This window comes from Eublepharis macularius, chromosome 17 (assembly GCF_028583425.1).
Source record: "Eublepharis macularius isolate TG4126 chromosome 17, MPM_Emac_v1.0, whole genome shotgun sequence".
Lineage (NCBI taxonomy): Eukaryota > Metazoa > Chordata > Lepidosauria > Squamata > Eublepharidae > Eublepharis > Eublepharis macularius.
In genome coordinates this window covers 37,563,617-37,576,219 of record NC_072806.1, presented here as the reverse complement: position 1 = coordinate 37,576,219, position 12,603 = coordinate 37,563,617, and the positions used below count along the sequence as shown (strand labels likewise).

General features: G+C 43.2%; 1 protein-coding gene across 7 annotated transcripts in view; it reads left to right on the top strand.

The window, feature by feature from the left end:
- The window catches only part of MSI2 (musashi RNA binding protein 2), a 568,931-nt gene that overhangs the window by 549,393 nt on the left and 6,935 nt on the right, over positions 1-12,603 (top strand). For 4 of the 7 annotated variants that reach the window (XM_055001129.1, XM_055001125.1, XM_055001128.1 and 1 more), the window contains 2 exons: positions 9,166-9,374; positions 12,002-12,079. In XM_055001129.1, coding sequence (XP_054857104.1) covers positions 9,166-9,374; positions 12,002-12,043 — 251 coding nt within the window. In that variant the 3' untranslated portion in view covers positions 12,044-12,079. The remainder of the gene's footprint in view (positions 1-9,165; positions 9,375-12,001; positions 12,080-12,603) is intronic. The other 3 variants (XM_055001131.1, XM_055001127.1, XM_055001126.1) reach the window with 2 other exon arrangements.

Here is a 12,603-nt window from a genome sequence, read left to right as displayed (position 1 = left end):
AAAGATGCTCAGCACTTCTTAAATTTGGAGAGAAATGAGGCAAGCTTGAAAATTAACAGGATGGAGGGAGCGAACACACAAGGGAAACTTCCCAGAAAAGTCTTTTATTTTTCTGACAGTTTGACAGCTCACTCGTTTGAACTTGACCAGAGGTAAATCTCGGTCCATGAGACTAACCTTAGATGGTTTGAGATCCTAGCTTATTTTATTTATTTTATTTAAAATATTTGTTCACCTCTTTTCTCCCAGGCATCCTGGAAGCATTAAAAATGGTGTTCCTGTCCTTACCAACTTCACTTCATGCACCTTGTTCACTCAGTAGCCTGTTAAACCCACTCCTGTCTCCTGCTGGCTACTCTAAGCTTCACTTCCATGCCTTTTTTGTGGCAGAAGGGTGAATCCGCCCTGATCTTCTCTTGCATTGCCATCCTCCAACATCCTGATCCTTTTGGGACAAATAAATACATAAAGAAGCCCTGCAGGATCGGGTGGTGGGTCTGTCAATAACTCTTTCCCACAAATGGCCCACCAGGTATCCCTGGGATCCCTGCAAGGACCTTCTTCTCATCAACAGGTATTCTGAAGAGCACTGCCTCCAAATTTGGAGGTTCCATCCCATCATGGCTAACATCTGTGGATGTAGTAAAGAGTCCAATGGCACCTTTAAGACTAACCAACTTTATTGTAGCATGAGCTTTTGAGAGCCACAGCTCTCTTTGTCAGACGCATCATCAGATGCATCTGGCAAAGAGCTGCAGATTTCGAAAGCTTATGCTACAATACATGCATCTGACAAAGAGAGCCGTGGTTCTTGAAAGCTCATGCTACAGTTGGTTAGTCTTACAGGTGCTACTATTTTGCAACTACAGACTAACACGGCTAACTCCTCTGGATCACTGTTGAGATCTTTCCTTGTCCTCTATCAGGTTGTCTAATCCCCTTATAAAGCCAGTATCACATTTTGAGTATGGCTCTAGATGGCCCTCTGTGGTGTATCCATTCAGAGCACGATAAAGGTTGCTATTTAATTCCCCCAATTAAACAAGCAACAACACTGGGGATTTTAGAGCTATCTTGAGAAGGAAGAAGATGTGGCTGTATCAGGGTCTGCCCCAGTTTATTCTTACCAGGAGAGGACTCCTCATCGGAAGAGGAAGATGCTGTAGAGCCCCCTTTTATAACTCAGGTTTGTTGCATCCCAGGTCCTCCAGGATCTGTCTTCTCTGTTGCCACTGGTTCCCATAGAAGGACCAGAGCTTCAGGAGGATTGGAGCCCCTGAAATATTACGTCTGCCCCCAGTCCCTGCATGTTCTCAACATAATGTATGAACTGAAGCTTGGACCAGGCAGACAAACACATACCTGGTGGCTCAGGGACTTCCCGATCCCAGGTGGCTGCTGGAGGCAGATGGGGTGTAACTGGAGGCAGGATCTGGGATGTAACTCTCCATGCAGGAAGGGGCAGCTTCAGTTCCCATTGTAGTTCAACATTTCCGCAGCCCAGCTTGTGCCTAGTCCTGGATCGCTCCCTTTGGCAAAGGCTCCAGCTCTTACTCTGAAGGTCAGCGCCAGTTCAGCCTGTTCTCAGCTGCCCACCTGAGACACTATGCCTGACTATGTAAAGGATGAGACAGGCTGCCTCTGTGCGGGATATTGATTCAGGCAATGATAAGTTAGTTTTTTCATTAGCAGGGATCCTAAGTTCACATTCTCTGCAACAAAACAGAGAATGAAAAACGTAACCAGCAGTTCCCACTACAGGCTAAGGATGTATTTTAACATTCCAGAACTGTACCTATACATGCTGTAACCTGGATAGCCCAGGTGAGCCTGATCTTATCAGATCTCAGATGCTAAGCAGTGTCAACCTTGGGTATAGTAATTGGATGGGAGACCTCCTACAAAGACCACCTATACATGACCGTATTTAACTATTTATTTTAAACATTGATAACTGTGCCTTGCCATCACAGCAGACCCTCCAGGACAGCTTTCAGCAGTCTACGATATTTATTTATTTAAGACTTTCATTCCGCCCTCCCCGCAAGCAGGCCCAGGTCGGATTACATCAGAGAAAACATTTCATATTCTTACATCATAAAAACAGTTTAAAATCAACATCATAACAATACAGTATAAAAACTAATATACATGCAGCAGCAACCAGTTTGCCAATTGGAGCAATCAGTTCAGAAGTTGGAAGCTAGATGGTGGATGACTCTAATAGGGAGGGCTCAGATCTTCTCCTCTATCTAGGCCAGCAGAGGCCTAGCCTAGCCCCAGCCATATGCCTGGCGGAAAGATAGTAGATCCTGCTGGTCCCCGGTCTCACTAGACAGAGAGTTCCACCAGGTTGGAGCCAGAACTGAAAAAGCCCTGGCTCTGGTCGAGGTCAAGTGGGCCTCCCTGGGGCCAGGGACCACCAGTAGCTGTTTATCTCCTGATCGAAGCGTCCTCTGGGGCACGTATGGGGAGAGGCAGTCCCGCAGATAACGCTGGTCCCAATCCGCAGAGGGCTTTATAGGCTAATACCAAAACCTTGAATCTGATTCGGTACTCTGCCTCATAAAGCTACTAACCAGTTAATTGCATCAGAGAGCACTTGTGTTTACAGGTAGTCAGCTCCAAGTCTGAGTGGTACAGTACTATCCACTATAGCAGTATAGCTTACAGGTTTGCAGGCTCCAACATCCCACTGCAACTGCCTCTTGGCACTACAACCCTCCTCTTTGGACCTTTGTGGCTGTGCAACCTAACCCCCAAATATGTACAGCACCAGAGAGTTGCAGGCCCCCGTATGCTTACTTTAAATGATAGCAGGAAAGGGTTAATGCCATTTCACAGCCTCTCCAGAAATGCAAGCTCACAATTTAGAAGGGATGCCTCTGCTCCTGGTGAGATAGGCAACCTCTACCCTAACCAGGGAAGCCCATCACATGATTGTCAGGACATCCTCTAATGGGACAGCCGTGGCTGGAGTGGTAAATAACCGGATTTGTCCTGATATCATGAGCAGGTATTGTAGCTGGGGGTGTCACGGGAGCAGCAATGAGATGGGAAGTCAAGAGAGAAGAATCAGAGGACAGTCCGAGGGGAGTGGTTGCTTGTTGCAAGGAAAGTTATAAAACACATTTGGATGTCACACTTCCTTGGACTTGATGCACATTGCCCCTTTAACCTGACCCATTTTTATGAGGGAGACGGAAACAGAAGAATATCCCCCCCCCTCTATATTTTGGAGTGAGATTGGATTTTAATTTCTAACCTGGAAAGGTTTCCTGCCCCTCTCTTCACCATGACCCATTAAAGGATACAAGAGAAAGCGCGGGATATATAAATCCTAGTTATTTTTTAATTTTTATTTTACTTCATTTATACCCTGCCTTTCTCCCCACTGGGGACCCAAAGTGGCTTACATCATCATCTTCTCCTCTGTTATATTCTCACAACAACCCTATTGAAGTAAGTTAGGCTGAGAGTATGTGACCGGCCCGAGATCAACCAGTGAACTCCCATGGCAGAGCAGGGAATTGAACCTGGGGCGCCCAGATCCTAATCGGCCATCCTAGCCACTACACTACATTGGCTCATAGTGCTAGTAGTAGTGTAGAACACTACACTAGCAGTTATATAAGTTTTTGTTTGTGTGCCACCAGGGTACAATGCAGGAGGATTTTCTCTGCAAGAGCGTATCAGTGGAACCTGCAACATCAGGCACATGGCAAAAGGCAGCAAGTACAGTATCTGCCTCCCCTGAGATTACTGTGTCTTCCCGGAGGACATATCTGAATTCATTCCAGGGAACTCAAAGGAATGTTGCATCTAATAATAATAACAATAACAATATTTGATTTACATTTGATTTACAACTTAACACCACTCAGAGCAGTTTACAAAGTGTGTTATTATCCACACAACAATCACCCTGTGAGGTGGGTGGGGTTGAGAGAGCTCTTGAGAGAGCTGTGACTGACCCAGGGTCACCCAGCTGGCTTCAGGCAGAGGAGTGGGGAATCAAACCCGATCCTCCAGATTGGAGCCTCACTGCTCTTAACCACTACACCAAATTGGCTACACCAAACTGGCATCTAGAGAAAGTGGAGAATGAAACAATAGTCCATGGTTGTCTTTGTTTGCTTCACTTCACAGGGGCCAACACACTTCTGAGGTTTCCTGACACTGAAATATGTTTTGCCTTCAGGATTTTAGGCCAGAATCAGGGAAAAACTTTGCCACTTGGTTTTTTCAAGTTGCAGTTACTGAACTTGCTTGCAGTGTTCCCCTAACAAAAGTAGAAGCCCTAACTAAGTCAGAAAGTGTGGGTTAAAAAATCAATATCCCCATAACATTCTACATGGCCTTTTGCAACTGAAACCGTATTAACCATTTAAATTTGATAAAATTTCCAATCTAAATCTTGCAGGTTATACAGGAAAATTGTTTCTAAAACAGGCCCACTCTGTCTGCACATTAGATGAGTCCTCTCGTCAGGGAAGGGGCATTGTTCTTGCAGAGGTGTTTATGGCTTTGGGCTTGAGTATAGGTCTTGTAAAAGTTTACTGAGCAATTCATTCTAGAATCTAGCCAAATGTGTGGCTAAAAGCCAGCTCATTGTGTGGTGTTTGGTCTCACGGCAGTTTCAAGAGTTATCTTCACTGGATTTCAAGTAAAACTCTCTAAAAGTTTCTAAAGCTGCCTCTGACGATTTTAGAATTTGCTGTTTGCATAAAAAAGAGGTGGGGCATCTTTCATTCTGCCAGCCTATTCGCAAGATAACGTCACAGTGAGCATACTGGTGTGCTGTGCAGTTTCCCTTCCATCAGTTCTCTGATCAACATGCATTGTCAAAGTGATACTTGGACAATAGGAAATTATCTTGACGAGAGCTTTTTTTCTGGGAAAAGAGGTGGTGGAACTCAGTGGTGGAACTCAGGACCGTACAATGACACCACTTTGGATCAGCTGGAACAAGCGGGGAGTTATTTAAAGTTTAAATCACCCTCGACGAAAATGGTCACATGGCTGGCAGCCCCGCCCCCTGATCTCCAGACAGAGGGGAGTTTAAATTGCCCTCCGTGCCGCTCGGTGGTGCGGAGGGCAATCTCAACTCCCCTCTGTCTGGAGATCAGGGGGCAGGGCTGCCGGCCATGTGACCATTTTCAAGAGGTTCCGGAACTCCATTCCCCCACATTCCAGCTGGAAAAAAGCCCTGATCTTGACATAGTATATTTAACCATTTTAAAGTGTTTGTTTAGACTTTACAAGTAAAACTGTATGTATAAACAATACCGATCTAGCGTATGTGTCTTCCAGCTATGAAAGGGATTTTTTTTTACCATAGGTTAGTCAGAATGCTATCAGTGATACACACCAAGGGCACATGTTACATTGTGCTGCATTTGCTCCAGGAAAAAGCATTCTGCCTTAGGGCAATTGCTACATCTTTATTCTACACGACACCTATAGGTAACATCTATCTTCTTTGTAGATTTTTTCTAGTCTCAACCTGTTGACCCTCCTTAGAATCATTTCACTTACCTCTTGTTAGGATAACCACTAAATTATATGTAGCAGATTGGATCCAAACTATGGGGCTCAGTCTAAAGGTGCTCTTCTGCTTACAGAAGATCTTCCATGAACAGAAGACTCCTTTCTCACTGAATGATTGCACAGAATCTAAGAACTCCTTTGCTTGTCTAGAAACCAACTGATTGCATGGCTACACAGTTGCACACATATGGTGTTGTTTCAAGGAAAACATAAAGTATGCATTAGGGGAGTTGTGTCCTTGCATTGCATCCGGGCTGTAAGGATACACCTTTATCCTGCTCCGTAGAATTGCTTCAATTACTCATGCACTTTGATTGTTTCTTTTTTAAAACTTACCATTCTAAAGATCTTTGTGCAAGGCCACTTACAATAAAAGTCTTCTAGCTGGTTTGGAATGCAGCTCAAGCTTTAGTAGCCAATGAAGAAATAATGAGCCACATAATTCTGAAGCAACTTTAAATCTTTCACCCCCTTCTGGCACTTCTCCAAAGCCTTGTGCTTCTGCAGGCTTGTTGAAAAAGACTTCTCCACTCTCAGGGCATCTTCACATCAAGAGCTTCCACACGGTGGCCATTTTGCACTGCCTTTGGAACTTCCTGTCATGCAGGGAAGCCTCATGTTATCAGGACAGCCACCGCTCACTTGCACAGAGGCGACCTCCACAGGATGTGATTTCAAGCTGCTTCCATGTGAAGTGTACTTCAGAGGCCAAAGCTTTCTTTTGAGCTAACAGAAACGCCTAATTCCACTTCCTTGAACTGGAAAAAAGTCCGTTCTCACAAGTTAATAAAGGCCCTCCAAATATCTCAGCTGGATGTTTTTCTCCATGAGTGAGAACACCAAATGTTAGCTTGACATTTAATCTTTAACATTTTAAAGTGCTTTGTTTTCCAATGCAGTGTGGCACACTAGAGTTACTTTCTTGGGTTATTTCTTACCAGTGCTGACCCTGCTCACCTTTCCTTTGGCCTGATAAGAGTAATGTCACTACACCATTTTCCCTGTAAATTACAATTCCTGCACTAAACAACCAGTATGCTGTGTTGTGTGAGGAGGCTGGTACTTGTGAAATATTTAACTATGGCTGACAAAGCACGGCAGTGTCTCCCTAAACTCCCACATTCCATTTTTTGGGTACCCAAATGAGACATCCTGGCAGGTGCACGTAGATAGACTTGACAGGCTGTTATCTTGGGGCCCGTGTTATATTGCTCAGAGTGTACCAAACGTAGGATTGGGGTGGGAATTCCAATGCAGTTTTAGACTGATGGTCTGTAGGGTGTGGAAACATAAGAACATAAGCAAAGCCATGTTGGATCAGGCCAGTGGCCCATCCAGTCCAACATTCTGTCACACACAGTGGCTAGAAATCCAGTGCCATCTAAAGGACTGTCAGTGAGGCCAGGACACCAGAAGCCCTCCCACTGCCTTCCTTCCAGCACCAAGACAACAGAGCACCACCTCCCCACAAAGAGAATACCATCTATCTCCTGTGGCTAATAGCCACTGATGGACCTCTGCTCCATATATTTGTCCAGTCCCCTCTTGAAGCTGGCAATGCTTGTAGCTGCCACCACCTCCTGTGGCAACGAATTCCATGTGTTTATCACCCTTTGTGTAAAGTAGTATTTTCTTCTATCTGTTCTAACCCGACTGCTCAATAATTTCATAGAGTGCCCACGAGTTCTTGTATTGTGAGAAAGGGAGAAAAACACATCTTTCTCTACCTTCTCTAACCCGTGCATTATCTTGTAAACCTCTATCATGTCTCCCCTCAGTCGTCTTTTCTCCAGGCTAAAGAGCCCCAAGCGCCTCAATCTTTCCTCATAGGGAAAGTGTTCCAACCCTTTAATCATTTTAGTTGCCCTTCTCTGTACTTTTTCCAGTGCTATGATATCTTTTTTAAGGTGTGGCGACCAGAACTGTACACAGACTCCCGTTTTCATGTGATGGGCATTGAGAGAGTCCCCTGGTTTTCCAGGCCATGGTGTTACCTTGGGCTCCTATTGCCTTTGAACAGAGAAATCCACTTGAGGTGTAGATGTGTGTCTTGCAAAACGCAGGTGGAAAGCTAATAGGAAATGCCATGGGCACATACTCCTCCCCCAGCATTCTTCAGCAAGCTTAGAAAAGAAAGGCAAGAACTCAGAATTGTACCTCTGTGCTGCATTGATCTCTGGGGAAAACCTGCAAGCTTGCAGTTTTGGTGGGCTAAAGAGTTCAAAGCTATAGAAAGGCTAGGCACGATTCTGCAGGCTTCCATTTCTCTTTGCCTATGTAATAAGTGGAGCAGCGCTCTGTTCTCGGGGAACAGGTCCCTGGGGCTTTTGGCATTTACTTCCGCTTCCTTTTTCAGAAATCCCACTCCTTTACAAATCAGACATGTCTAGGCATTAATAAATAAATAACTACGGATGAATTCATAACAACAGCCTTGCTAGAACACAAGTTCTTGCATTGAATCTTTACGCTCAGCTATTTGAGAACATCTTGGTCAATGTAATTAAGCAATAGACTTTGAAAGGTCAAGAATGATCTGCAGAAAAATATCACTCTGTATTTGTGTTTGTAAAGTGCTGTCAAGTCACAAGCGCATAGGATTTTCAAGACAGGAGATGGACAGAAGTGGTTAGCCATTGCCTTTCTCTGAGAAGCCCCCCTGGTCTGAGTGTCTTGATATTATCAGGGAAGAGTTGTGGGACGACAGGGGTCCCAGAGCACAAAGCAGGCACCTTCCTCCTCCCAAACTGCTTTACCTCTCTTCTAACAAATTGTTGTAAGAAAGAACTACTTACGGATTTCAAGCTCTAGGAACTGGCTGGAAATAATCACGTTTCATGGCACTCCCCCTTATAGAAATAATTTTTGCTTCTAGCACTTCCTTTCTTTTGGTGATGTACCAAGCATAGCTTTGGAGACAGAGGCAGAAACTATTTCTTTTAATGACAGGGAAGCAAAGGGAAACCAACCCTCTCTTCTACCAAAACACTCCAAATGTTTCATTGCATATCATTTGTTTGTTTGTTTTTATTTAAAGAAAACATTTCAAACCTCCAAATCTTCACGTATCTTGAGAGCTAAAAGGGGAGGGCGGGGCAGGCCTGTTTTTTTTTCTTCATCCCAAAGTTTTCAGTGGATCCAAAAATAGTTTTCCTAGCTGTGATTTGCTTTATTTGCTGTCAACGTTTACTATCAATATTAACACAATGTGTAGTCTAAAACTAGTTCCTTTGTAGTTTGCATGGGATGTGAATGCTGTCTCGACGTGCCCAGATCTAGAAAACTCGTTTACTGCTGCATGAGCATCAAATCAAATGTTGGAAAATACATATTTTGTGATAATTTGGTGAAAATGAGCACTGACAGTCTCTGGTTGCAGTAGTGTGTTGAGTGAATGTTTTTTTTTCCCTCTCTTTATACATTTTTCTATATATTTGGAGCTCCAAGCTTCTTAGTAGTATGGGCTGATTATTCTTCAGTACTTGCTCTCCTATCGCATGGCCTTGGTTAAGTGTTAGAAGTTGGGCCTAGGCTGTTTTTTGAGTGTTTGGCTTTGTAATAACGGTGCATGCCAGGCTTCTGGCCTCATACCCAGCTTTATTCTCTGCACACCAGTCTTGAATAGCTACAGTGCTCAACCGAATTTTGGCGCACCTGCTTCCCCGGCAGGCTCCAACCCAGCCCGGCCAGGAGGATTTCCAGGGGCAAACAGCCCGGGGCCCGTTGCAGACCTCTATGGTACAGCCAGTCAAGACTCCGGTGTTGGTAACTACATAAGTGCTGCCAGCCCCCAGCCTGGTTCCGGCTTTGGGCATGGAATCGCCGTAAGTAACCCTTTTTGAGTTTTCTGTTTCTTCTACTGATCTGAAATGAGCCAAGTTAGTTATATAATCTGCTCCATTTACTAATAGGCCTTTCAAAGCTGCCCACTTTGTCCTGCCTGTCATGTGAATTACAAACTAAATTGAATCTATTTGTGTGGCTCTCTGCTCTCCCCCCCCCCCCTCCCCACAACATCCTCCTATATGGATCCCATAGAACTAAAGCATCGCATTTCCAAGAGCAACAATAAAGTGTTACTCTTTCAAGTACAATAAAGCCTCCTTCAGCAAGACCTCCTAGATAGATCTTTTGCCAGATACTGGACAGCCGTTGTGCTCCCTTACTTCCGATAAATATCAGCTACTGAGAGGTGTCCTTTTGACAGAGGTTGTGCTGTATATTTATTTCTGAAAAGGATGGGGGAGACTTTCAGTGATTCACCAGGCTGTGTAGCACACCAACAGTGCAATCCTAAACAGAGTGACTCCCTTCTAAATTAGGGTTATCAGGCCCCTGTACCACCTTGGTGGGGGGCAGGGGGGGGAGACTTGGCACTTAGCTGGTTGAAGATCCTCATGTGACCTGCTCCTGGCGCCAATACGATGTCACTTCTTGAAGTGATGTCATTATGCCGGCCGCAGGAGTGTTCTTTGGGGCCAAAATCGGCTCCCAGTAAAGAACGAGAGCAGTCCCAGGCCAGCACAATGACATCCCTTCTGAGAGTGGCGTCAGGGCTTCTGCTGGGAGCGCTTCTGTCCAGGGTGCCTGCAGGTGGCGGGCAATTGCCAGGCAGCTTGTTGGGCAGGCAAGCAGGCAAACCATCAGGTGGGTGCCTGCCACCAGCAGGCACTTGGTACCCCTGTTCTAAGTCAGCTGACTGAAGTGTAAGCCTGTTTAGGATTTCAGTACAGATCTCTCTTTTCAGCCATGTGTGTGCTTGTATTTAAGTAAATTTGTGAGATCTCTCTCACATAACCTTTAGCAGGTAGGACATTTTAGCAAGCAAATCACTTCCATATGTATCATGTATTTGAAATATTTTAATAACTAAAGTATAAATTAGTGTTACGGATCTGTTTGCTACTCAGTAACATTTCTACTCCTAAAATCTGGGAGCAGGTTTGTATATACCCATGTGCCATGCTTGCAAGAAACAGATGTGTGAATAGATCCATCCTTTGATTTCATCTTGGATAACAAGAGTCACTTGCAAGGTTGCTCCTGTGGCTTTTAATTGCGCTGGGCAAGTTGAAAATCTTTACAGGCTTAGCAATCAAGCACTGCTATAACATTTAGCATAAGAAGTTGCCTTATCCTGCCCAACTGAATGGATCCACCAGATTAGATTAGAGACTCTTTTTCCCCTGCACATGGTTACTGTTTGAGCTGTTCCAAAGCAAGTTGTTCATAACCATTGTGTTCAAATCAGTCTTATTTTGAAAGTCAAAAAACAATATATATTAGAGAGGAAATGGTTTTGTGATTCCAATTTACTCATGTAGCCCAAATTGAAAGTACGTCCTTTGAATTTAGCCACAGGTCTTCCTTCCAAATAAGTGTGCACAGGATTGCAGGCTTAGGGAGCAACCCTAAACAGGTCCGTTCAGAAGCAAGTCCCATTTTATTCAATGGGCCTTTTCCCCAGGGAAGTGTTTTTTTCCCCCACAGCCTTAATCTGATAATCTGCAAAAACATTTGTAAATTTTCAACATTAATTAACTCATGTGACTGGAAGATGTTTTAATATTAATGTTGTGTTACTAATTTGGGACTAGAAATTTTGCTTAACAAATTTGCATGCATGGGGTCCCTCCAGCCAATTGTACTATGTTCAAGCTGTGTGTGTTAGCATGAATGTCCAATACAATTAGTGGATTTCAGTAATTTCTGTTAACCAAATTATTGGAACCAAAAGGTATAGGAATCCTTTAATTATCAAAAGAAACCCCTGTAAAACCAATTAATGAAGAAGTATAGAAAAAGTGCCTCAGTGTAAATTGTTTTACTGCATTTTTAAAATGTTACGGCACTCTAATACCAAATTCTCATTTAATTCCATTTCCATCATAATGTAAACTTGCAAAACCCATTGAATTAGTTGTATTATGAAATTTGGATTATTATTCTGTTAAGACTCACATCCATTTAAATTGCCACCTATCACACATCGACCCTCCTTTCCATTTTCTGCCTACAGAAAAATAACTAGTTTTTCTTGAAAATGTGTGTGCTTCTTCTGACCTTTGCAGTGGCCCAATCTGTGCATTGTGCTTTGTCTGCTCTAATATGGCTTACAAATTTATTTGGTCTGCACATCGGTGGCTCTTAAATTTCACATTTCATAACATTCTGCAGAAAGTGGATGCCTTTGATATCTTAATATGCCACCCGTTTACTAACAGTGATTTAAGAATTGCAATTCCCAGTTTACTTTTCTAAGGGGTGAGATGCAGACTAAGAAAAGTATCTCTCACATTAAATGCACTGAGACATTGGAGGCACCAGACAGTAGTTTATCAAAATATTCATGCTGGCAAACACACTCTCGAGATTTCTGATATTTTTTTAAAAAAATCACCATCTCTGCCTGTGTATCACACTGATGACCTTAACAATTGTACAATTTTAGGGGCCTTTGATTGCAACGGCTTTTACCAATGGATACCATTGAAACGTTACACAGGGTTGGTTGCCATCTCACTTGGAGGTATTCCAGTATATATGATTTGTACTTTGTGCTATGTCCCTTCTCTATTGCCATATTTTTGTCACACTTTTATTCTTTTCTTTCTTTCTGTCCTTAATCACCAATTTTCTCCTAATAAGTCTTTATTTTTTAAAAAAATTAAAAGTCAGTTTTCTGGGATGGAAACCGGAAAGGTATTCTAAGCTAATTTTGTAAAAAGCATTTAAATTCATTGTTTTGTGCAGTTTTCAAAGGACTGGTAATGTGCATTTTAGATTATTAAAACAACATGTTTAAAAGCCATGAAAACCAACAAGGCTTAATTAAATGGCTGCACCATGTAGATACAGAATTTGTGCCCAGCAACTGCCTCAATTTTCAAAAAATTAAATGAATGTAAACAAATTAAAAATGTTATTACTAATGTACACCTGAATCACTGCCCGTTTCCTACCCTTTCAACTGATCTGAACGTTGGTTTTCACCCTGATTTGGGGGTCTTTTGTACAGATATTTAGCTTAGTATGTAAAACAGCTCACAGGAA